The sequence below is a fragment of the Plecotus auritus genome (assembly GCF_963455305.1).
Source record: "Plecotus auritus genome assembly, chromosome: 2".
Classification (NCBI taxonomy): domain Eukaryota; kingdom Metazoa; phylum Chordata; class Mammalia; order Chiroptera; family Vespertilionidae; genus Plecotus; species Plecotus auritus.
The window spans coordinates 119,623,095-119,648,677 of NC_137771.1; the positions used below are offsets into that span (position 1 = coordinate 119,623,095).

Consider the following 25,583-nt stretch of genomic DNA (forward strand, 5'->3'; position numbering starts at 1 on the left):
TCTTTTACTTAGGAGATTAAATGATACATGTGGTGATGGATATAATAGCACTTTGTGACTCTAAAGCACTTTGTAATCCTAGTGCACTCTGCAAAGACGAATTAGTGTTACAGTAGGAAATGACTCAGAAGCAGCGCTGGCCTCCAAGTATAACACCAGGCCCACTATTCTAGAGGTGACACAGTGGATAGGTTCAGAGACTACATTTAGGTGCTTGAATCACAGTTTATTGAATTAACTAGAGGCCCGGTGCACAAAATTCGTGCATGGGGGTGTTTGTCCCTCAGCCCAGCCTGCACCCTCTTCAGTCTGGGACCCCTCGAGGGATGTCCGACTGCCCGTTGAAGCCCGATCCCGGTGGGTAGTCAGACATCCAACTCACAATCCAGGACTGCTGGCTCCCAACTGCTCGCCTGCCTGCCTTCCTGATTGCCCCTAACCACTTCTGCCTGCCAGCCTGATCACCCCCTAACCACTCCTCTGCCAGCCTGATTGATGCCTAACTGCTCCCCTGCCAGCCTGTTTGCCTTTAACTGTCCTCCCCTGCAGGCCTGGTCCCCCCCAACTGCTCTCCCCTGCAGGCCTGGTTCCCCCCTAACTGCCCTTCCCTGCAGGCCCGGTCACCCCCAACTTCCCTTCTCTGCCGGCCTGGTCACCCCTAACTGCCCTCCCCAGCAGACTTGATCGCCCCCAATTGCCCTCCCTTGCAGGCCTGGTCTCTCCCAACTGCCCTCCCCTGCTGGCCACCTTGTGGCGGCCATCATATGTCCACATGGTGACAGGATCTTTGACCACATGGGGGCAGCCATCTTGTGTGTTGGAGTGATGGTCAATCTGCATATTACTCTTTTATTAGATAGGATAGAGGCCTGGTGCATGGGTGGGGGCCAGCTGGTTTACCCTGAAGGGTGTCCCGGATCAGGGTGGGGGTTCCCTTGGGGCGTGGGGCGGCCTGGTTGAGGGGCCTGTGGTGGTTTGCAGGCTGGCCATGCCCCCCGGCGACCCAAGCGGAGGCCCTTGTATCTGGGATTTATTTATCTTCTACAACTGAAACTTTGTAACCCAGAGCAGAGCCTTCTGCTTGCTCCATGGCGGCAGCCATTTTTGTTGGGATTTATTTATCTTATATAATTGAAACTTTGTAGCGGAGGCCAAGGCAGGCCAGGGCTTCAGTAGCTTGGCTTCCTCCATTCCTGGGGGCAACCCTAGCCTCCTGCTCTCTCCAGCTCCGAGGCTGCTGCCATTTTTGTTGGGATTTTATTTACCTTCTATAATTGAAACTTTGTAGCCTGGAGTGGGCTGGCCAGGGTGTGTGGAAAGCTTGGCTTCCTCCATTGCCAGGGAAATCCAAGCCTCCCTCCTGCTCTCTCCGTGGCTGCAGCCATCTTGGTTGGGTTAATTTGCATACTCGCTCCTGATTGGCTGGTGGGCATGGCTGGTGGGTGTAGCAGGCTGATGGTTAATTTGCATATTACTCTTTTATTAGATAGGTTTACAAACATACAGTGAGAAGTACAGGGAATAGATGGATATGCTGAGGCACTTGGGATAGGGTACAAGTGGAATGCAAGAACTACACTGCTCGAGTCCTGTTTTACTGTCATCATTTTGTCCAGTCTCTCTCTGCTGCATCAGCTTCCCCTGGTGACAGGGTGATTACCAGGGCATGAGCTGAGGTTAGCAAGGGGACTTGACAGATGGAAGGTGTCTAGATCCAACCTTTGCTTGCTCTATGGGAGAGATGTGAGGTTATTTGCATATGAACACAGCTGTAACTTGCTGTTAACCTGAAGAGCTATTATTTATCTTGCATGTCTCTGGCAGATGACACATGAAGCTAGAATGGGGATCACCAATAGGTGTTTGATTTAGGGATGATATAGCCATCAACTTGGATGTGCGACCTAATCCTTGTTTATGAATATTTAAGTTTTGCTTGATCGTTCTATCCTTTGCTATCTATATGTAACACTCTTGCTTTGTTCCATTCTTTTTATCTATATTCAAACAAATATGTTCTATTTTTTGCCTACAGTTTATGACAACTATCTGAACTTCTAATGCACAATACGTGTTTTGTCTGTGTTTCTAAAGTTACTTATTTACTGTTTACTTCTTTTGTTCTGTGTTGGTAGAGGACTGATAAATATTTTAGCATAGGAATCTATATCTGTAAGGAAGGGGAAAATTGTTAAAATAGGTTTTATATATATATGTACTTCATTCAGTTTAATCCTTTCATTGGTTAGCCCTAGATAAAAATTTTCAGATTATATAAAAAATGACAATGCTTTAAAAGTAGGATTTGATACTCCTCCTTGCTTTGGGGAAAATGCATTTTTCATAGCTAGGGCCAGAAATCCTGTAAATCTCTTCTATTAAGTCAGACCCTATAATATAGAGAAAATAAAGTGAAATCCTGCTGGGAAATAATCTTTCTAGAAAATCCCTTGCCTAGGGTATTGTCCCTGGGAAAAACTCAGAAAATAGTCGGCACTTTAATGTTATAGAATTATTGCTGTTGTTTAATTATTATATGAAATCAGAATCCAATTTAAGCAGTTGTATATGTAGTAAATTGTATGTATTCCTTGCTATTTTAGTGGATGCGCATTTAAAAAATTATTTTTCTTGTAATAAACTGTGATAATAAATCAGAATTATGGAAATGACAACTCAAATAATTTAATAAACCTTTTGTTTTTAATGTTATGTTTAAATTGGTTGTAACTGGATTGTTTCTAATTTTACATTTAGTATAATTTTGAAAATGTGTCTCAGACATTTGATGATCTTCCAGCAAGATTTGGTTATAGACTTCCAGCTGAAGGTTTAAAGGTAAGAAAATAGTAATATATGATTACAGCACAAAGCATTTAATAAGGTGACTTTATTGCTCTTTGTTTCAAGAATGAAAATATTTATTACTATTTCTCATCAGAAAACCCATACATATTCATTTGTACAGGTTTTAGACTATTCAAAAGGTATGAAGAAGAAAGTGGAAATCACCTATGATTGTATTATTCTGGACTAGCCACTGTAACATTTTGGTATGCAATATATTAGACCTGTTTTCTAGAATATATGCTGTGGTGTGTGTTTGTAGATTTGTGTGCATATATATAAATGCTTATATAGATATGTATTTAACACTAATAGAAAATACTACTTGGTTGCCCGCCTTTTTCACTTAATCATATATCTAGAAAATCTTTTCATGCTAACAGAGGTGGTACATTTTTATTGGCTGGATGGTTTTGCAATATCATAAAACACTATGGATTTTTGAATATTTATTTGTTTAATTTTTCATAGTGCCTGAATGTCTTTATCCTTGTATGTCTGTTTATTTGCATAAGATACTTTTCCAAATGTAGAATTGCTTTGTTTATGGTACACATGTTTAAACTTTTGTTGGTATTCCAGGTTGCCCCTCTAAATTTAGTGTCTGAGGCTGTCCTTTTCCCTATATCATAGTTAATACTAGATATTACCAAATATTTGTTGATGGATAAAAAAACCGAGATTGACCATTTTAATATTTTTTTGTCGTGTGTGTGTGTGTGTGTGTGTGTGTGTGTATGTGTGAAAGAAAGAGATGCCTGTTAATGCTCTTTGCCTATTTTTAAATTAAGATGTTGATTCTTATTTATTTGTAAGAATTCTTTTTATATAGGAAGTATCAATCTATTATTTGCCATTATGCTTCAGATTATTTCCCCCAGTTTTTTGCTCATCTTTTAACTTTATTTAAGGTTTAAAATTTTATTTTAGTTAAAAATAGCTGTTTTTTCTTTCTACCTCTGTGGTCATAGTTAGAAAGTATTACCCATATTACCCATTCCAAGGTAATATGAAGTTTTTATGTTATATAAGTCAGAATACATGAAATTATGTATATATGTACCATAGAATGTTTTTAGTTTGTTAAGTACAGTAAAACTATTATTCTCAATTAGGATGACAGGCACCTCTGGGTTATAATTTTTTAAAGTTTTAAAAAAATTACTTTTAGTATATGTGCTGCATGCATGATTTTAAATTGTGTTTTTTAAATTCCCAGTACTGTATGACTATTTCTCATTGTAAAATGTATTTAAACAGAAGAGAAGTATACAGAAGAAAAATGAAAGCCTTCCTTTACCCCTTCGTTTACCTGTACATGTCAATCCCACTTTTCTCTTTAGAGTTAAACTTTAGGGTGTTATCTGCTATTACAGGCCTTTAGATCTTTTTTCTGAATATGTAGTGCTTTCAGTTTATAAATTTATAAACTCATAAAGTTCATACTTGGTTATCATTTGTGTATATGAAAGGTTTCTTAATTTTTATAATGGAATTCCTTTTAGCTAATTTACCTAGAAAGGGATAGAGATGTTCAGAGTATCATAGCCTGGAAAAGCAGTTTCCAAACTGTTTCAGGAATAATACCCAGAATCACCTGTAGACCTGGCTTGATAAAGGATTAATGCAGCCACTGACTTCCAAAGCACATTCCCTTTTCTCTGATCAGGAGGCCTCTGTGGTTTCACCTCAGAATATTCTGACTCTACTGCTACCCAGCAAATCAAGGAGCTATCCTTTGCCAGTCTGTTTCCCCAAATCTAACACGTGGATTTTTCTCGCTGACCGGCTGCAGGCTAGGTAGTGACTAACCACGTATTTAGTGAAATACTAGCTATGAGGGAGGCTGCTCTCAACCTAAGAAATGTTCAACCCCGTAGAGACTTTTTATCTGTTCTTCCCCAAGTTCATTGAACTCCGTATCTGGTAGATTGCATGCCTCCATTTGGTTTAGTTCTTTTTCTGGAGTTTTTCCCTTTTACTTCATTTGGGATGTGTTATTTGTGTCCTCATTTTGGCTGCCCCTCTGTGTTTGTTTCTATGTATTAGGTAGATCTTCGCAGGGTGTCCTTATATAGTACATGTGTTGTGGAGCCCAGTGGCACAGTCTTTCTGATAACCTCAGCTGGGTGCTCCAAGAATGTGGGTTGTGTGTGCCCTCCGGTTGCAGACTGGCTGGCTGGAAGGATTAGCCATGATCATAGTGTACCAGCTGCTGTGCAGGGACTGACCGCATGGAGTGGGATTTGCCCCAGAGAAGCTCTGGTGCCTGCTGAGACCACCCTTTGGGTATGCTGTTTGTGGATCTAATGGGTGGTTCTCTGTTATGGTTATGGTCTGAAGCAGGCCACCAGGTATGTTGGTTTTGAGGACTCTTGGGTGGGGCTTCTGTTCAGGCCAAGGTCAGCTGCTGCCTGTGCTTGGCCCTGGGCCACCTGATAGGAGCTACAAAGTGATCCACAGTTGGTAGCTGCCTGTGGTGGGCCTAGAGGCATGTGGGAGAGGCCACAGGGTGAACCAAGGCTGGCCACTCTATAGAGCAGGCTTGGGGCCAATCAGCAAGAGGCACAGGGCATGGTGTGTCCATTAGCCACCTTCCCAGACCCTTTGGACCTTTGAGAGTTATTAGGACAGTTTGCAGCACTAGTGAGATGGCAGCCTTCGAGGAATAGCCAGAGCTTTGTGGGTGGAGCAAGGTCTCAGGGAGTTTCAGCGTAAGGCAAATGGTGTTCACCAGGTTAATGTTCACTAGGTTAATGAATATTCAGATTTGGCACCATTGCTGTGGCTGGAGTCTTTCAGCCAGAAGTAAAGGGCATTCTGAGGCCAATCCTTGCCTGCCTGGGGTCTGAGGATCCTTGAGAATTTTTAAGAAAGTCTGCGCCTGTACCTTCAGGCTGTGTTGGGGGCGGGTCCAACATAGGAACAATCTCTGCTGTACCTCCACCCTTACCCAAAGCCTTACCAGTCAGTTTCTCTATGTATGTTTCTGGTACCTTTCAAGCTGCTGTCCCTTCAAAGGAGCTTAGGGTGAGTGTGGGCAACTGAGACTGTACATAGGCCCTTTAAGGGGATGCCTGGGTTTCCAGCAGCCCTCTGTCTCATCTGGATAGAGTCCCTGCTGATTTTCCCAGCCAGATGTTGTAGAGACTCCTCTTCCTGGCACTAGAACTGGGCTGGGGAGCCCACTGTGGGACTGGGACCCCTTGCTCCTTACTTAGGTGGGACCTCTGCAGACGAGATATCCCTCCTGATGATTCTCAACCATCACATGTGGTGTGGGTCTCCGCCCCTCCTACCAAATGTGGCTTCTTTATGTCCTTAGTTATGGGAATTCTGTCCAGCTAATCTTCATTCAGATGGTTTTCCAGGTTGATTGTTCTATAATTTATTTGTAATTTTGATGTGGTCATTGGAGGAAGCAAACACAGTGTTTACCTATTTCACCTTGGCCAGAGCATCTATGATATCTTTTAATCAGATTTTATTATAATCTAAAATCTAACTCATTGATAAAATGTTTAATCTAAAAAGGTTATAAATCTAAAATCTGATAAAATATATAACCAAAAAAGATTATTGTGAAGAATTCTAACAGTATGTAAAAGATGGGATGTTACTTTGAGGTGAAAGATACTCAGTTACTGCTCTGAATAATGTTATAAATATAATATCTAATTTGTGAAGAGGTTTTTGAAAACCCTTTCTTTTGATCCAGTTAACCTTTTATTTATTTATTTTTAAATTCTCATTGGAGGATATATTTTCATTGATTTTAGAGATAGGGAGAGGGAGGGGGGGAGAGAGAGAGAGAGAGAGAGAAGCACACACACATCTATGTGAGAGAGAAACATTGGCTATTCTTACCTTAACCGGGGATCGAACCACAACCTAGGTATATGGCCTGACCAGGAATCAAACCCGAAACCCTTTGGTGTATGGCACAACATTCCAACCAACTGAGCCATCTGGCCAGAGCAAGGGCTTAGATTTTTTTTGTTTGTTAATCCTCATCTGTGAGATATTTTCCCACTGATACTTAGAGAGAATGGAAGGGAGGGGGAGAAACAGAGAGAAACATCAATCAGAGACACATTAATTGCCTCCCCCATGCCCCATCCGGGGCTGGGGATTGAGCCTGCAACCAAGGTACATGCCCTTGACGGGGAATCAAACCCACGACCCTTCAATTCGTGTGTTGACACTCTATCCACTGAGCCAAACTGGCTAGGGAAAGGGCTTAACTTTGATTTCAGAGAGGAAGGGAGAGGGAAAGAGAAACATCTATAATGAAAGAATCATGGAACAGCTGCCTCCTTCATGCCTCCTACTGGGGATTGAGCCCACAATCTGGGCATGTGCTCTTGACTGGAATCAAACCCTGGACCCTTCAGTCTGCAGGCAGACACTCTGTCCACTGAGCCAAACTAACCAGGGCAAGGGCTTAACTTTGAATTGGTCTATAACCCTCACATTTCTATCTTATTCAGTGCATTTCTTGATGTGCAGAAAGACTTGGAAGGAATGGCTGTTGGATTTGCATATGGCATGAACCTTGGAATGGTTAATATACTAATGTTTGCCCTTGAGTCTTAAAAGATAGGCACTGAAAATATTAGAAATATAGCTTAGATGCAACATGTCAAAAATTTGTTGAAATAACTGATGTACTTGCCAAAAACCTAATTCGGTTTTACAGCGCATCAATAGAAATATAATGTCTAGAACATGGTAAAAGAGTGATAGCTTAGGGCACCTTTCCATTTACTAGGTGGGATGCTGCCCGATTCATGAATTGTTGAATAAAGCCAATTAGATCTTGAACTTAAAAAAAAAAAATAGAGCAATATCTGTTGTTATATTGGTCAAGTCATTTATAGTAGTATGGTCAGTTTTTGGCACCCAACTGAAATACAGTCAAGTTTAAGAACCAAGACAAACACCACTTTTTCTGTTACTGCCTCTCATAGAGCAGATTTGCTCTGTTCTGTGCAGTTGTACTACATGTTGCTTATTCTTTGTTTTTTTCTTCTCTTATTTGGGTTAGTTCTTTTCAGATATTACTAGGGTAGGGCCTCAGTCTTATGCATCCTAATACTTAAACAGAGCCCTCATGAAATGCAGCCGGTGTATGCAAAGCAGTGTTAAAGGAATTTACTATGCTATGAATTATAGTTAAAGGATGTTTTGTTGCATAAGAGGAGCATAATGTCCAATTATTTGTAAAAAAGGAATTAAATGTATCCTGTATATGAAAGTTACTGGTAGATTTATAAAGAATGATCTAATAAAGAATTAGAGGAAAAGGCAGTAGATATTTTTAGCATTCTAGGAAGTTATTGATATAAATAAAATCATCTGGGGGTTTTCTACGTTGAACAAGTATGGCTGGTGGGCAGCGCTCTTGCTTGGCCTGGCCCCGGCCCCTGCGCCTGGGAGCACATCTGCACGCCCGCCCAGCGCCTGAGGCGAGGAGCACTGGCCCAGTCCACCTGCTCAGGTGCCAGGCTGCATGGTCGCAGACATAGCTGGTGGAGCGGGCAGGAGGGGGGACACTGGTGGGCAGGCGGGAGGTTGCATTTTGCAGGGCTGGGCTCCGAGGGGGCAGGGGCTGGAGGAAGCAGAAAGCCACGCAGAGTGGCTGGGGATCTCAGTGAACCATGTTGAACCCTGCCAACGGGAGCAGATCCACTTGGTGAACTATGTGGAGGGCTATCTGGACTCCATCGGGTCTCTGCCTTTCGACCTGCAGAGAACTGTGTTGCTGGTGCGGGAGATCGACTAGAAATAGCAAGAAATCCTGAAGGAACTAGATGAGTATTTTGAGATGTTTAAACAGGAGACAGAGAGCAACCAGAAGAGGAGAGTGTTGCACTGCATTCAGAGAGCCCTGATCTGGAGCCAGGAGCTGGGTGACGAGAAGATCCAGATTGTGAGTCAGATGGTGGAGCTGGTGGAGAACAGGATCAGGCAGGTGGACAGTCACGTGGAACTCTTTGAGGAACACCAAGAAGTCAGTGACATCACTGGCCACAGTGGCAAAGACGGCCAGGATAAGTCCAAGAATGAGACAATCGCACAGGCAGAAAAGCCCAATAACAAGAGGTCTCTGAGACAGTGCAACAGCGAAAATTGGGAGAATGCAACCAATAATCACAACTATGATGACATCACCTCGGGAACACCTAAGGAGAAGAAAGCAAAGGCCTCCAAAAAGGAGAAACGCTCCAAGGCCAAAGCAAAGAGGGAAGCATTCCCTGCAGACCTTCCCACCAACCGGAACGAGCCCATGTACTGTCTGTGCAATCCGGTCTCCTATGGAGAAATGATCAGCTGTGACAATGACGAGTGCCCCATCGAGTGGTTCCATTTCTCCAGTGTATGACTGAATCATAAACTAAAGGGCAAGTGGTACTGTCCCAGATGTTGAGGGGAGAACAAGAAAACCATGGACAAAGCCCTGGAGAAATCCAAAAAGAAGAGGGCTTATAACAGGTAGTTGGTGGACCTTGCTGAACAGGGAGGAGAACTAAGCCAATGTATTTATTACATTGCCACTTTTGGTGAGGTGCAAAGACTGTACAATGTATATTTTTAAAGAATGTTAGAAAAGGAGCCATTCCTTTTATAGGGATGGCAGTGATTCTCTGCTTTTTGTTTTTGTTGGTACACACATGTAACAAGAAAGTGGTCTGTGGATCAACATTTTAGAAACAACAAATATAGGTTTGAATTAAACACTCAAATAAATAAATAAAATCATGTGTCTCACAGTAGGAAAATGATAGCTGATAACATCTGATTGACCAGTATAACTCTTGGTATAGGATTGAATGTAAAAATTATGACAGAAAGGTTGATACCTTTTTTTTAAATCCTCACCTGAGGATATGTTTTTATTGATTTTACAGAGAGAGGAAGGGTGAGGGAGAGAGAAAAGCATCGATTGGTTGCCTCCCATACACACCCTAACCAGGGATCAAACCCACAAACAAGATAGGTGCCCTGACTGGGCAGGAATCAAACCCGCAACCTTTGGTATATGGGATGATGCTTTAACAACTGAGCTACCCACCTGGCCAGGGCGTAAGGTTGACATCCACATCATTTGAAGTATTTGTATCAAATTTTGGAATCAGCCTTAATTTCCCTTTCGACTAACATTTTTGCTTGTTCATTGTTGTAAATGTCCATCCTCTTCTTCTTGTCCATTTTGCTCTTCACCCACTTTTTTTTATCTTGTGGAGCATAGTGGTTGAGAACATAGCACCTGGAGTCAGAATTTCTGGGGATTGCATTATGTGTAACCTTAGGCAAGTTACCTTTTTTGAGAGTTAGATGATTCCTCATCGTTAAAATAGGGATGATAATAATAATAGTAGTTATCTCATAGGGTTTCAAAGATGAACTGAATTAGAACATTTAAAGGGCATAGTGCTTGACACACAGTACTGAGTGCCATGGCTCAGCAAATGTTAACTGTTCGATGTTACTGCAGTTATTAATTCATAACTTCGGGTATTCACTGAGACACCAGTTTATCACTTCTCTTCCTCCTTTCAATTTTTGAAAAAATACATGTTTTTATTGATTTCAGAGAGGAAGGGAGAGGGAGAGAGAGAAATAGAAACATCAAGGATGAGAGAGAATCATCAATTGGCTGCCTCCTGCACGCCCTCTACTCGGGATTGAGCCTGCAATCCGGGCATGTTCTGAGACTTAGAATCTAACCGTGACCTCCTGGTTCATAGGTCAACGCTTAACCACTGAGCAACACTTACTGGCTCTGCTTTTACTTAAAAAAAAAAAAATAAAAAAATCCTTACCCAATGATATTTCCCCATTGATTTTAGACAGAGTAGAAGGGAGGGAGGGGTGGCGGGGGGCGGGGGGCGGGGGAGAGAGAGAGAGAGAGAGGAAGAGAGAAAGAGAGACACATCGATTAGTTGCCTCCCGCACTCGGCCTGACTGGGGTCGGGGATTGAGCGTGCAACCAAGGTATGTGCCTTTGACAGGGAATCGAACCAGAAACCCTTCAGTCTGCGGGCTGACACTCTTAACCACAGAGCCAAACCAGTCAGGGCCCTGCTTTTACTTTTATACTCTAATGAAGGCAAAGATGTTTAGCTGCCTTGCTTTTAGCATTTTTATTGACATTATCAATATATATTCTTCATTTTACTCATTACATAGTTTGACATTCAGTGAAATCTGAAGGTAAGGAAAGTTTACTTTTCAGGCAGAAACAGTCTTTTAAACAAAACCACTTTATTGAATTATCTATCTCTTTATGACTTTATTAACCAGTGTAATTTATCAACAAAAGTAATTTTCTCTAATGTTTACCCCAAAATATTGCAATTCTGAAAACCTGAAGCACTAAAGCAAAATTATACTTGTATGGTTTTTATGTTTAGATTGCTTCAGTTGAAAATTGTAACCCAAATTACCTTGGAAAACTGGTTGGTGGTATTTACTAAAGCTTAATACCCTATGATCCTGCTGGATAGCCTATGATTCTATTTCAATGCACATACTTTACAGACATATACATGTGTTCATGAAAAGACTTGAAGTAGAATGTTTATAACAGCACTATTTGTAATAACCTAGAAATTACCCAAATGCTCATCAACTGTAGAATAAGTTTTGGCATACTCACACAATGTAATACTACATAGAAATGAAAATGAAAAAAATATACTAAGTATATCTCAACAGTGTGGTTGGTCAACAGTAGAATGAATCTCACAAATATGGCCCCGAGAGAAAGAAATCTAAAAGAGCATTTACTGTACTGTATGGTTCTGTTTATGTTATGTGTCAAATTGAGCCAAAACTAATCTATGCTCTTAGATGTTCCTGCAGTGACATTGGGGATTGGGTTGGGGAGCAGTGAATGAATGGCAGGGAGGATGAAGGGAACTTCTGGAGTGCTGTTCATGTTCTGTGTCCTGATACAGGTGTGTTAGAAAAGCATCAAGCTGAAAAATTATATTTTATGCACTTTGCTTTATGTACAGTCATAAAAGCTTTTTAAAAATCAACATATTAATATACTGTAAACTTACTGTATTTGATAATAATTGAGGTGCCAATATACATACACTATTTTTGTCCAGAAACTTGTTTAATCATCACAGAATTACAATAGCAAAGAGAAGAAAGGTGGGCATCCAGTTTCTGAGTATCCTAGGCATTGGTAGTTTTCTTGGGTTTCCTATGTATTGGCATAAAGACCCCCTTCAGAAGATAGAGATGAGGAGTGTTCTTAATCGTGGAGCAAGCATCCTTTTAAAAGGGATTGGCCCTAGAGGGTGACTCTAGACATGTGGACCTGGCTTAAGGCAGCATCTTCTTGGCCACTCCTAAGGACTTCTGCCAATTAATTGGCAGAACTCATTATTACCCTACCTCAGAGACTTCGTGGATCAAAGAAAGTAAATTTGCATTAGTTTTAAGTGACTCACTTCTGAGGGAAGAATAGGAACTATTCTAGGAAGTTATTCTTTTTTTTAGCACAATCAGGAAAGATAATGTTTAATAATTTAAGAGTTGTTTTTTAAGAATTCAGTTTTTCACTAATGCTAATAGTTTTTGTACTTTTAGCGTATGTGTATTTTTATAAATTTTAGGTTTGAAAATAACTGACTGGGTGGCTCAGTTGGTTGGAGCATCATCCCATACACCAAAAGGTCGTGGGTTCAATTCCTGGTCAGGGCACATACCTAGGTTGTGGGTTTGTTTTCTGGCCAGTGTGCGTACATGAAGTGGCTGATCGATGCTTCTCTTTAACATGGATGTTTCTCTCTCTCTTTTCCTTCCTCTCTTTATTAAAAAAAAAAAATAAATTAGTAAAAACATATTCTTGAGTGAGGATTAAAAAAATAATAAAATTAAAAAATAATACATGCTTGTCATAACACATTCAACAATATAGAAATGATTAAAAGCAAATACCTTTTTTTAAGAAAAAAAATCTTTTTATTGATTTTAGGGAGAGGAAGGGAGAGGGAGAGATAGAAACATCGAAGCATCAACAACCATAGGCTGCCTTCTGCATGCCCCCCACTGGGGATTGATCCTGCAACCTGGGCATGTGCCCTGACTGGAATCAAACCTGCGACCTCCTGGTACATGGGTCGACACTTAACCATTGAGTCACACTGGGGCAAAAGCAAAGACCTTTTTAAAGTTCCACTGGTAGACCCCCTTTTTTTGTCTGTACATATCATAAATTTATTTATTCTAAGATGCATTTCAGCCCTGGCCCAATAGCTCAATTGGTTGTAATGTTGTCCTTGTACACCAAAAGGCTGTGGGTTTGATTTCTGGTCCGGGCACATACCTAGATTTCGGGTTGTATCCCCAGTCGGGGCATCAATGGGAGGCAACTTTCTCACATGGGTGTTTCTCTCTCTCCACCCTCCCCTTTTCTTCCTCCCTTTCTCTCTCTGAAACAATAAAAAAACGAACATATCCTTAGGGGAGGGTTAAAAAAACACATTTTCTTACCCCATGTTTTACATCTCTTACATTGGGAAGTCTTTCAATTGATATCCATCAGGTGGCAGTCATGATGGACCGTCATCACCAGGGAATTTGGCCGTAGCTGCTCATGTTTTCTTCACTTTAGTTATATGCCTTAATAGTACAGATTCATTTTAATTGCTGTTATAAGTATCTTGAAAAGAACTGCATGTACTATGTGATTTGGCATTACAGCAAAAAGTTTGTCTGCATAAAGGTGCAGAAAAGGATGTAAATTTAACATGAGTGAACTAAATATTCATTGGAATGATAACCACAGTTCTAGTAAAAACCAAATGCTTTATGGAATCAAGAAGGGCAACTATTCCATGAGTAAATAAAGGTATGCTGCATTTTATTCCTGAAATGTGCAAAAGCATTCCCTAGCACAAACTAAGCAATGAAACTTAAGGCAGGAGGAATTACCAAATTCTGTGGAATAGATGGTTGGTGTGACTGCTAGACCATAGAGATTATAATTAAGGCAATGTGATACAGGCTTAATTGCTTCATTTCTTTTTATAAATGGATTTAATGAATTTGATAATCTTTATGCATTCAGTGTTTTATATCTGTTGACATAGTCATTTGGTTTTTCTGTTTTAACCTATTAATATAACATTAATATGTATCAAATATTAATATAAATATAATGTAACATTTAATATTAATAACATATTTATTATAATAATGTTACTTTTTTATTAATACATTTTCTGATGTCAAACCACCTTGTTCTGGGAAAGCAACTTGCTATTTTCTTTTTAAATTAATAATTATCTTGTGGATATCTTTCCAATTTAATGTATATAGATTTACCTCATTCTTTTTAATGACTTCATTATTTTTTGTTGTATGAATATATTGTAATTTTTAAATGGCTGTCTTATTGATGTGCATGTTTTCAAGTTTTTGCTAATAAAAATGTAGCAGGGGCCATTTTTCTACATATGCCTTTGCTAATTGAGGCTAGTGTTTCCATAGACCAGTGGTCGGCAAACTGCGGCTCGCGAGCCGCGGTTTGCCGCTCTGTTGACTAATGAGTTTGCCGACCACTGGATCGGGGCTTAATCACAAGGAACAACAACAGCCTGTAATTATTGGAATCCAGAGTCTAGGCCAGTGGTTGGCAAACTCATTAGTCAACAGAGCGGCAAACCGCGGCTCGCGAGCCGCATGTGGCTCATGAGCCGCAGTTTGCCGACCACTGCCATAGACTAAATTTCTAGAAATTCTGTGCATTTTCATTGTTTGATAACATAAAATAAATTTAAGAGTGAATTTTAAATAAATAAATCAATAAATGATTGAGACTATACAAAAAGTTAATTTAAAAAAAGTATTTGCTTGTTTTAGAAATGCCAATCATTGTTTTGAAATATACCAAGATGCTAATAGTGATTGTCTTGGGGTAATGAGCTTTTTTGTGACATTTCAAAATATTAATAGCAAAAACAGAACTTACTTCAAAAATCTAAATGCTTATGAAACCAAACACTACTTAGAAGTTCTGGGATTATGAGCAATTGGGGGATAGGAACTGTTGTATTGCCAGATAATTCATCTAGCATAATGCAAAATGAAACAAATTCAAAACATGTTTATAGAAACAAGTTGAATTTTTTTTTTTTTTTTTTTGTTTAACAGAGAAAAAATTTACTACCAATTCTTTTTCAGGGTTTTTTGATTAACTCAAAACCAGAGAATGCCTGTGAACCCATAGTGCCTCCACCACTAAAAGACAATTCATCTGGCACTTTCATCGTATTAATTAGAAGACTTGATTGTAATTTTGATATAAAGGTAATGTTTGCTTTTTAATTTTTTGTTTCTGTTTGCTTAATTAGTATCTTAAGTACTCCCTTGTTTCAGAAAGGATTTAAGTAAGTTTACATAATTCATTCAGGTTAAAAAATGAAAAAAGTGAGGATAAGGAAAATGAGATGGTGAAGGCAAAAAATACAGGAGCAAGTTTACGTAAGTCATTGATTTGCTACAGAATTTACTCTAACTTTTAGCAGCCAGTACAAAGAGGAAGCCACCATCGGTTTCATGAGTCACAGTTTTAGTAGGATTGAAAACAAACAAATTGACTAGGATATAAATAATTACTATTGTTCTAAGAATTTCCACGTGGTTGTTGGGCGTCTTTGAACTATGGTTGAATAGTTGAATCTTGCTTGATCTAATCTAGGAATGGAAATGTTAACCTTTAATTTTATGTCTTCACCCTTCTACTACACCTATATCTGTATCTGTGTTGACATTGGGTTTTCTCAGTGTAATAAGCTGATTCTGTTACCTGTATAAAGTTTGTCTCCCCAGAGTGGGTTAAGCTGGCATTTCAGATAGTGAAATACAGTTTGTCATAGAACTTCCCTCACTATCATCAGTGCTACTCTAGAGATGTGGTTTTATGATACTTTTAATACTGTTTTTACAAATCTGTTTTTGGACTATGCCTGAATTTTGTCTCTACTCATGAAAGAAATAACACCTCCACAGTAAACTTATTAAAGCAATCCTATATAATAAAGAGGTAATATGCAAATTGACAGTCACTCCAACACATAAGATGGCCACCCCCATGTGGACATAAGATGGCCGCCACAAGATGGCCAGCAGGGGAGGGCAGTTGGGGGCAATCAAGCCTGCAGGGAAGGGCAGTTGGGGGGGGACCATGTTGGCAGGGGAGGGCAGTTGGAGGTGACCAGGCCAGCAGAGGAGGGCAGTTAGGGGTGACCAGGCTGGCAGGGAGGGCAGTTGGAGGGGGGAACCAGGCCGGCAGGGGAGGGCAGTTGGGGGTGACCAGGCTGGCAGGGGAGGGCAGTTAGGCATGACCGGGCTGGCAGTGACCAGGCCGGCAGAGGAGGGCAGTTGGGGGTGACCAGGCTGGCAGGAGAGGGCAATTAGGGGCAGTCGGGCCAGCATGGAAGCAGGCATCGATCAGGCTGTCAGGGGAGTGGTTAGGGGTTGATCAGGCAGGCAGGCAGAAGTGGTTAGGGGCAATCAGGCAGGCAGGCAGGCAGGCAGGTGAGTGGTTGGGAGACAGCAGTCCTGGATTGTGAGAGGGATGTCCCAGATTGGAGAGGGTGCAGGCTGGGCTGAGGGATACACCCCTTCCCTCCTCCCGTGCATGAATTTCGTGCACTGGGTAGAGCACTTTGTAAATAATAGGTATTGTTATATTGTATATTCGTTCCAACTCTAAACTCTCAATTGCTTTTAAATGGGAAATAAATTAGAGCTTGAAGTCACGTGTAGATTTACTGCTCTTCAGAGTTCTTATCTTTAATAATAAAAGCGTAATATGCTAATTAGACCAGATGTCCTTCTGGACAAACTTCTGGATGAAGCAGGGGCTGCGAGGGAAGCCCGGGTCCCAGGTGCCTGCTGATGGCCAGAGGGAAGCCCAGGTCCCGGGTGCCAGAGGGAAGCCAGTGCCGGCAGCCAGGGGAAGGAAGGTCTACTCTTGCACGAATTTTGTGCATCGGGCCTCTAGTGTTGTTTATAATAGTTTGAATTTAAACCACTTTTAGATTTGATCCAGAACTAAGCTATAATAATTATAGTTCCAACAAAAATGAAATACTATTTCATTAATTTTTGCCTCTAAAAACTTAAAAGTAAACTGCTGTTTCCAAGGTTTATTACATTATTGTGCTATGCAATATTTGGCTCAGTTCAGTCTTTGGTAACTAGAAACCAGAATACCTTTATTTTTATTTTTTATAACTTTCTTTTTTAGATGGGGATGAGAGGTGGTTTACTCCAAAATTTAGGGAAATACTGTCATTTAATATTTATTTGTTTTTTTCTTGAGAAGTAAATTTATATATTGCTTTTAAGAGGAAGGGAGAAAGAGAGAGAGATAGAAACCTCAATGATGGGAGAGAATCATTGATTGGCTTGCCTCCTGCATGCCTCCTACTGGGGATCAAGCCTCAGGTGCCGTGACCAGGAATCAAACAGTAACCTCCGGGTTCATGGGTTGATGCTCAACCACTGAGCAATACTGGCCAGGCAAATATTTATGTTTGAGGGTGAACACAACCCAGGAATGAATAGGTAGGCTTGTGAGTCTTTTGTGGATCCTCACCATGCATCTTGAGTGCTTTTCATGGAATTTTATGATTTAGGATTCCATCTCAGCTCTTTTTTTTCACTTCCTGCCTACTTGAAGTCTCTCAGCCCACTGTGCCCTGCTGACTACACCTTTGTGCCTTTACACATACTATTTTCTCTGTTCAAGGTCTCTGCCCAAAACGATCTTTACCCCTCTATTTCTGACTGTTTCTTCATGCAAGTGCTAGCTGAGGATGTTAACTCCTCTGGAAGCCTTACTTTTCTTTCTACCCTCTTTGGCAGAATGAATCATTCCAGCTTAGTGTACCACCCTTCCACTTTATAAATACCTTCTTATTGCTCTTTATCACATTGCTAGTGGTCCAGTGCATGAAATTCACGCACATTAAAAGATAACTAATTAGGGGAAATATTTTAATATTGCTATTCACATCCTCTGGCCCGGCACTGGGCAGAGAGGCAGCCTCACATCCCAGGCCTGCGCAAGTCCCTGGCCACCGATGCTGCAAGTCCCTGCCCTCCCGTGCCTGCCTTGCACGTAGCCTCCTGCTGTTCGGTCGTTACAGTGTCATGGCCTGATGACCATTTGCATATTAGCCTTTTATTATTATGATGATATCTGGCCCAACTTTTTGATTATTATGTGTGATACATTCCTGGAAATGTAATCATCCAGCCCAGGAGCCTGAATATTTGCTGCATCCTGTCAAACTGTCTCCAGAAATACTGTCCCCTATACACTGGAGCAGTGCTGTCAGGTGTTGGTTTCATCACACCCTCTCCAGTACTAAATATTGTGATTTTTTAAATGTTCCAGGTATCTTTCATTTGTAATTACTTGATTAACTTTGAAGTTAACTTTTCTCATGTATATTAGTTACTTTATTTCTTCTTCAGTTCAAGGTCTTTGCTCGGACATATTCTTCTTTTATTAATCCTATTTCATTTGAGTTCACAGGAAGCAATAGCAGCTTCCATGGAGGAAGGTGGAGGGCTAGAGGTGGGAGAATGGTGCTGGACCAGATGTGGTTGGCAGTGGCTCCTGTTAAAGGTTAGATCAGAGGTGAGAGGGTTAAGGGAGGTATTAGGTTCTGAGACTGAAATGTTACGGTGAGGGCGCGCAGTCAAAGGTCACCATTTGGGAGGTTGGGCCTCTGGGGTTTGGTGGGGAGGATGAGGTTCAGACCTGGGTTTGGTGAGGGATGCAGGAGGGGAGCAGTCTAGCTGGGAAGGCCTTGTGGGTCTGGGCGGCTCCTTGGATTCAGGCGCCCAGCACTCGCCACCAGCGCCGGGGCCACTGCACTGTCCAGGCCCCGCAATAGCCAGACGGACCTGCAGCTTCAGCTCTGGCCACACTGCAGGGGCCGCGGGGAGTTGCGTGGCCCCCAAGCCTGTACTTCTGAGCTGGGTGCGCGCCCCTCTTCAGGGAAACCGCCTGAGCGGCCCCTCTAAGTGATGTCACCTGTTGACGCCATCAGCGGGCATGTGCCACACAGCCTGAATCTGCGTGGCCTGGGGAAGACTTTATGGGAGTCGGTCCTCTGTCCCCTAACCTTGCCACCGCAGACCAGGAGCCCTCATCCCTACGCACGTGGTCATCTGTAACTGGCACCCAGAGGCTGGGGCGGAGGCAGGGGGTTCCCACAGCATTGGAAACCGCTTGTCCCAAGGGTCCCACGGTCTCAGTGTTGCCACATGACTGCATGGCCTCGGTGTTATGCCACTACTTTCTGATGTCAGTTTTGCACCTTAAACTCTTAAATTAACTGCAAGGACAGCTTTCCTCTTCACCCTCCCGGGACTCACAGTTCTGTTGCATATGCTCCTTTCAAAGGGCAGTTTCTAGTTCTTGGCCATGTGGGGTGTGGCTGACTTTTCATTCTAGGTTTGCACGTGGGGCATCCTGAATTCTGTGAGGATGGTGACTTTGTTCTACAGCAAGCTTGTGAGCGAATAAATATGATCCCCATTTTGCATCTACTCTCATACTGTAGTAACATTTCCCCAAGTGGGACTGGATCCTATAAACCAATTCCCATGCTCCACTACACTGAATAAGAATGATGATCCGAGCTCACCTTTCACATGAGGAGCCAATGAGGCAGCCTCACGTCCCTGGCCAGGCGCCAGGCTGGGAGGCAGCCTCGTCCCGGTGGCACAAGTCCCCGCCCCTGCCCCTGACCCTGCAAGTCCTGCTGCGTGTGCAGCCTGCTGATCAGTCGTTAAATGACGGCATCCTGACCAAATTTGCATATTACCCTATTATAAGAATAGATTATTTTTTATTGTATATATTTCACTTATATGAGCTTAGCATATTTAGAGTTCATGTTTTAATTATATTTATACTAGAGGCCCAGTGTGCACGATTTCATGCGCGTTTAGGGTCCCTAGGCCTAGCCTGGCCTCCGATGCTGGCCTCTGTTGCCCTGTGATGCTATGTGAAGCTCCCTGCTCCGGGATGCTCCGCAATGCTTGCGGCCCCTTGACGGCTCTGCGAGGCTCCTCCCACCCCGCCATGCTCCGCGAAACTCCCCCACCCCGCGACTGCTTCGCAAAACTTGCAAACTTGCTGCCACCCGGTGATTGCTCAGCTAAACCCTGCCCCGCAAAGCAGCCTGTGCCACTGCCGCTCAACAGTCCTCAGTCCCGCCCACCACCACCCTCCCTCATGGTGAGTGGCTGGGGGGCGGGGGGGGACTGGTCGTCCGTTCGGTTGTGATGGCACCTAGCTCTTTTATATATTAGGATATCTAATTTGTATCATAGTGTATGGTAGGAGAGCAATAAAGGTTTATTAAATCAAACTATGTTTTATAGTAGTAAGCATCCTACTTATGTGTATAATGCACTAGTGGCCTGGTGCACGGATTTGTGCACATTGAAAGGACATTAATTAGAAGAAAATATTTTAATATCACTATTCGCCATTTCTCTATAATAGAAGGGTCAACCAAATTCAACGATCAACAATGACAGATCAAAACACATGCGTGTGATTGGTGCCAGCGAGAGCTTTATATTTATGGAGCATGCACGAGTCAACTTAGCCTTTTGTATATATTTAGAATAAACTTGCTTAATTAGACCTGCTTTCTGATGTAGCTAAACTTTTTCTAGCCCAGTGAAGCACCCCAACTTCTCTTTCAGGTGATTGTCAGCAACACAGCAATAAATATCAACACAAAGCAGAATATTGTAGATCATACAGGGAGAACAAAGGGTAAAATATTTAACTGCAGCAGTGTTTGACTATATTCTGCGCAGTGAGAAAACCTGAAGTCATTTTCAAGGTCCACCATTTCTTACTTCTTTTCAATCGGATCCAGTTTCTAAGCTTTCTAAATCTCCATTTTCTGGCTAATGAAAATAAAATAGGATTCTACTGAGTCTCCTATCTACCTACTCCAGGACTTCTGTGAGGATCAAATGGGATGAGGCACAGGAAAATGCTTCACAGACATTTGGTTAAAGGGTAAAATGTTTCTACCTGGTTATAAAGCAAGTCGTGTTCCTGGGTTGAATTTGCTACGTGATATCATTACCTGGTGCCCACAGCGACTGTTTCTGGGCTGGGCTTTGGGCTGCATTTTGCGCCCTGGGGTCTTGGCAGCATAGGTTGTGATTTGGTGGGGTGTTGCTCTGGGGTGCTGGTGGGGCCTGTGTCCTACTTGGAGGAAGCCGAGTGTTGCTTTGTGGGACTCAGGTCCATGGTGCCATTTATTGTTAAACTAGAGGCCCAGTGCATGACATTCATGCCCTGGGTGGGGGTTCCTCAGCTCGGCCTGCGCCCTCTCGCAGTCTGGGACCCCTTGGGGGATGTCCGACTGCCACGGAGGTGGGAGAGGCACCCTCCACTGTCGCTGCGCTCGCCAGCCATGAGCCTGGCTTCTGGCTGAGCGGTGCTTCCCCTGTGGGAGTGCACTGACCATCATGGGGCAGCTCCTGCATTGAGCCTTTGCCCCCTGGTGGTCAGTGCATGGCATAGCAACCGGTCATTCCACCATTCTGTTGATTTGCATATTAGGTGTTTTTTAAAAATAAATCTTTATTGTTCAGATTATTACAATTGTTCCTCTTTTTTCCCCCAATAGCTCCCCTCCACCCGGTTCCCACCCCACCCTCTGCCCTTACCTCCCCGGCACTGTCCTCATCCATAGGTGTATGATTTTTGTCCAGTCTCTTCCCGCACCCCCTACACCCCTTTCCCCCCAAGAATTGTCAGTCCACTCCCTTTCTATGCCCCTGATTCTATTATATTCACCAGCTTATTCTGTTCATCAGATTTTTTATTCACTTGATTTTTAGATTCACTTGTTGATAGATATGTATTTGTTCATAATTTTTATCTTTACCTTCTTCTTACTCCTCTTCCTCCTCCTCCTCCTCCTCCTCCTCCTCCTCCTCCTCCTCCTCCTCTTCTTCTTCTTCTTCTTTCTTAAAGAATACCTTTTAGCATTTCATATAATACTGGTTTGGCAGTGATGAACTCCTTTAGCTTTCTCTTATCTGTGAAGCTCTTTATCTGACCTTCAATTCTAAATGATAGCTTTGCTGGGTAGAGTAATCTTGGTTGTAGGTTCTTCCTTCTCATCACTTTGAATATTTCTTGCCACTCCCGTCTGGCCTGCATAGTTTCTGTTGAGAAATCAGCTGACAGTTGTATGGGTGCTCCCTTGTAGGTAACTAACTGTTTTTCTCTTGCTGCTTTTAATATTCTCTCTTGGTCTTTTGCTCTTGGCATTTTATTTTTTTTTATTTTATTTTTTATTTTATTTTTTATTTTTTTTTCAAATTTTTATTAAGGTATTATATGTGTACATATCTTACCATTACCCCCCCCACTCTTGGCATTTTAATTATGATGTGTCTTGGTGTGGTCTTCTTTGGATTCCTTTTGTTTGGGGTTCTGTGTGCTTCCTGGATTTGTAAGTCTATTTCTTTCACCAGGTGGGGGAAGTTTTCGGTCATTATTTTTTCAAATAGGTTTTCAGTATCTTGTTCTCTCTCTTCTGGCACCCCCATAATTCGGATGTTGGTACACTTGAAGTTGTCCCAGAGGCTCCTTACACTATCTTCATATTTTTGGATTCTTTTTTCTTTTTGCTTTTCTGGTTTGGTGTTTTTTGCTTCTTTGTATTTCAAAGCTTTGACTTGATACTTGTGATCCACTAGTCTACTGTTGAATTTCCGAATATTATTTTTAATTTCAGTCAATGTATGCTTAATTTCTAGTTGGTTTTTTTTCATATTCTCGAGGGTCTCACTAAATTTATCGGCCTTTTCTAGAAAATTCTTGAAAACCTTATAACCGTGGTTTTGAACACTATATCCAGTTGTTTGCTTTCCTCCATTTCTTTCATTTGTGACCAGTTTTTTTGTCTCCGCATTTTGGCTGCTTCCCTGAGTTGATAGAGTGGCTTTGTGTGCTAGGTGTCCTATAGGGCCTAGTGGCTCAGCCTCCCCAGTTACCTGAGGTGGACACTCTTGGTGCACCCCTTTGTGGGCTGTGTGCACAGTCTTGTTGTAGGTAAGCCTTGATTGTTGTTGGTATCACTGGGAGGAATTGACCTCCAGGCCAATTGGCTGTGAGGATCAGTTGTGTCTATGATGGAAGAACTTCTGTGCTGGAGACACCCTTATGAAGCAAGACTTCCTTCAGTGGGGCTTTGGTGCTCACTGAGTCTGCCCCCTGAGTGTGTCTCTTATGGATCTGAGGAGTTGTAATCTGGATGGTCCCACTCTGACTCATGGGTACACTGGCTCTTGGATCTGCAAGGAGGTGCAAAGTCAGCCTCTGCCTGAGGCCACCAAGCAGGAGCTATGGAGAGATCTACAGATTCCTTTTCTTTGTTTGGATTTTGGAAGTGCCCAGATGAGGCCTAGCTGTGAAGCATTGCAAGCTGCTCTGGGGCCTTGGGCCTTCTTTTGGATGTTTTGGGTCTCACCTACTCAGCTGCAGTTTGTTAGGTAAGTTTAGAATTCAAAGGACCAGGCTATTCATATGCAAAAGCCTCTGCGCTCAGCTTGAATGGGGCAGAGTCTCAGGGCGGAGCAATCAGCAATGACTTCGTGGGGCGGGATCTCAGGGCGGAGCAAACAGTAATGGCTTCCCGTCAGCCCTGCTCTAAGAGGCCCCTGGGTTTCAGTGTTCTGCGGTAATCACTGCAAGCACCTCTGCCTTCCGCAGCTCCTGTGAGTCTCAGTGTGCTTTTCTCTTTCTTTCTAGTTGTAGAATTTCCACTCAGCCAGCCTTTCTGTGGTTCTGGATGATGTCCGTTTTGTCTTTTAGTTGTAGTTGTTGTGCGAGGCAGCAGTTTAGGTGTTTACCTATGCCGCCATCTTGGTTTTCTCATATATTAGGGTTTTATTTTAAAGGGTGGCCTGTTGCTAGGGAGAGGAAGCCGGGCATTGCTATGTGACATCATTACCCAGCGCCCATAGTGACCATTTCTGGGCTAGACTGGGCTGTGTGCCGCATTTTACGCCATGAGATCTCCGTAGCGTAGGCTGCAATTTGGTGGACTGTCACTCCGGGTTGGTGGTGGGGCCTGTGTCCCACTTGGGGGAAGCCGAGTGTTGCTTTGTGGGTGCCAGGTATGTGGTGCCGTTTGTCTTCAAATGGCCATTGTGCATCACAGCAGCTCCTGCATTGAGTGTTGGCCCCCTGGTGGTCATTGCTCATCATAGAGACCGGTCAGACGGTCAGATACTTAGCATATTAGCCTTTTATATATATAGACTAGAGGCCCGGTGCACAGGGGTTGTCCCTCAGCCCGGCCTGCACCCTCTCCAATCTGGGACCCCTCACTGGATGTCTGACTGCCAGTTTAGGCCCGGCCCCTGCAGGATCGGGTCTAAACTGGCAGTCAGACATCCCTCTCGCAATCCAGGACCACTGGCTCCTAACCACTCGCCTGCCTGCCTAATGCCCCCAACTGCCCTCCCCTGGCGTCCTGGTCACCCCCAATGGTTCTCTCCTGCCGGCCTGGTCACCCCCAACGGCCCTCACCTGTAGGCCTGATCGCCCCCAACAGCCCTCCCCTGCAGGCCTGGTTGCCCCCAACTGCCCTCCCCTGCCGGCCTGATCTCGCCCCCAACTGCCCTCCCCTGCCGGCCTGATCTTGCCCCCAACTGCCCTCCCCTGCCGGCCTGATGTCACCCCCCAACTTCCCTCCCCTGCCAGCCTGATCTCACTCCCAACTGCTCTCCGCTGCCAGCCTGATTGCCCCTAACCCCCTGCCAGCCTGATCTTGCCCCTAACTGCCTGTGCCTTGGCCCCCACCACCATGGCTTTGTCTGGAAGGAAGTCGGATGTCTGCAAGATGGCTAGTTGACCTGGTCTAATTAGCATATTACCCTTTTATTATTATAGATAGATTATATAGGATAGGATTGCTTAAATGGTGGGGAAGCCTTTTTCAGCAGGAGGAGATGCTTTTGGCAGACAAAAATACAAAACCCCTATCTATATCTGGACTGATAGCCAGCCATATGCACTACACTGCCAAACCGGTTATTAAAAAATTGAACCACTTTCTTACACCCTACACCAAAAAGCTGTTGCCCTTAAAACCCCTTCTCAGCCCCCACCTTAGGTTCTGCTTACGCAGTTCAGATTAGGTTCTGATTGGTCGGTTTCTATTCCAGTCATCATCAAAGCTCCACCTCCTAGGCAACTATTGGCTCCTTGCAGTTCACCCAGATTTGGTTCTGATTGGTTGGTTTCTATGACAGTCGGCGTCAAAAGCTCTGCCTCCTCGGCAGCCCTTGGCTCTTCTGGGAAATCCAGAATGGCCCGCTGACAGCTGTTTCCATCTCAAGGCCTTTGTGGCGGCTGCAGATCAGGCCCCGCCTCTCCGGGCCTATCTCTGGGCCTTATCTGTAGCCCCTGCTGCAGCTGCTGATCAGGCCCTGCCTCTCTTGCCCTGCCCGCCTTGCCCCACCCACCCTCCCCCCCCCCCCCCCCCCCCCCCCCCCGGCCGCCAGCCTTGCTGTGATAGGAGCCTGTGGGCTGCAGGGGAGGGACTGAAAGGTGCTCCATGCACTTCCTGGTGACAGTTCGTTTGGTCATTTTGGTTGTTATGGCCATTGGCCTTTTATTATATAGATTCTTTAAA

General features: G+C 43.2%; 1 protein-coding gene and 1 pseudogene across 13 annotated transcripts in view; both read left to right on the plus strand.

Annotated features, from left to right (window-relative positions):
- RNF13 (ring finger protein 13) overlaps positions 1–25,583 on the plus strand; it is a 178,494-nt gene that overhangs the window by 30,523 nt on the left and 122,388 nt on the right. For 6 of the 12 annotated variants that reach the window (XM_080657509.1, XM_080657508.1, XM_080657505.1 and 3 more), the window contains exons 3-4: positions 2,758–2,838; positions 15,055–15,180. The exons of 3 other annotated variants lie outside the window; for them this stretch is intronic. In XM_080657509.1, coding sequence (XP_080513635.1) covers positions 2,758–2,838; positions 15,055–15,180 — 207 coding nt within the window. The remainder of the gene's footprint in view (positions 1–2,757; positions 2,839–15,054; positions 15,181–25,583) is intronic. 3 more of the 12 variants (XM_080657516.1, XM_080657511.1, XM_080657512.1) reach the window with 1 other exon arrangement.
- Positions 8,508–9,346, plus strand: LOC308241919 (inhibitor of growth protein 1-like; annotated as a pseudogene). Its single transcript has one exon. The product of its transcript is annotated as an inhibitor of growth protein 1-like (transcript).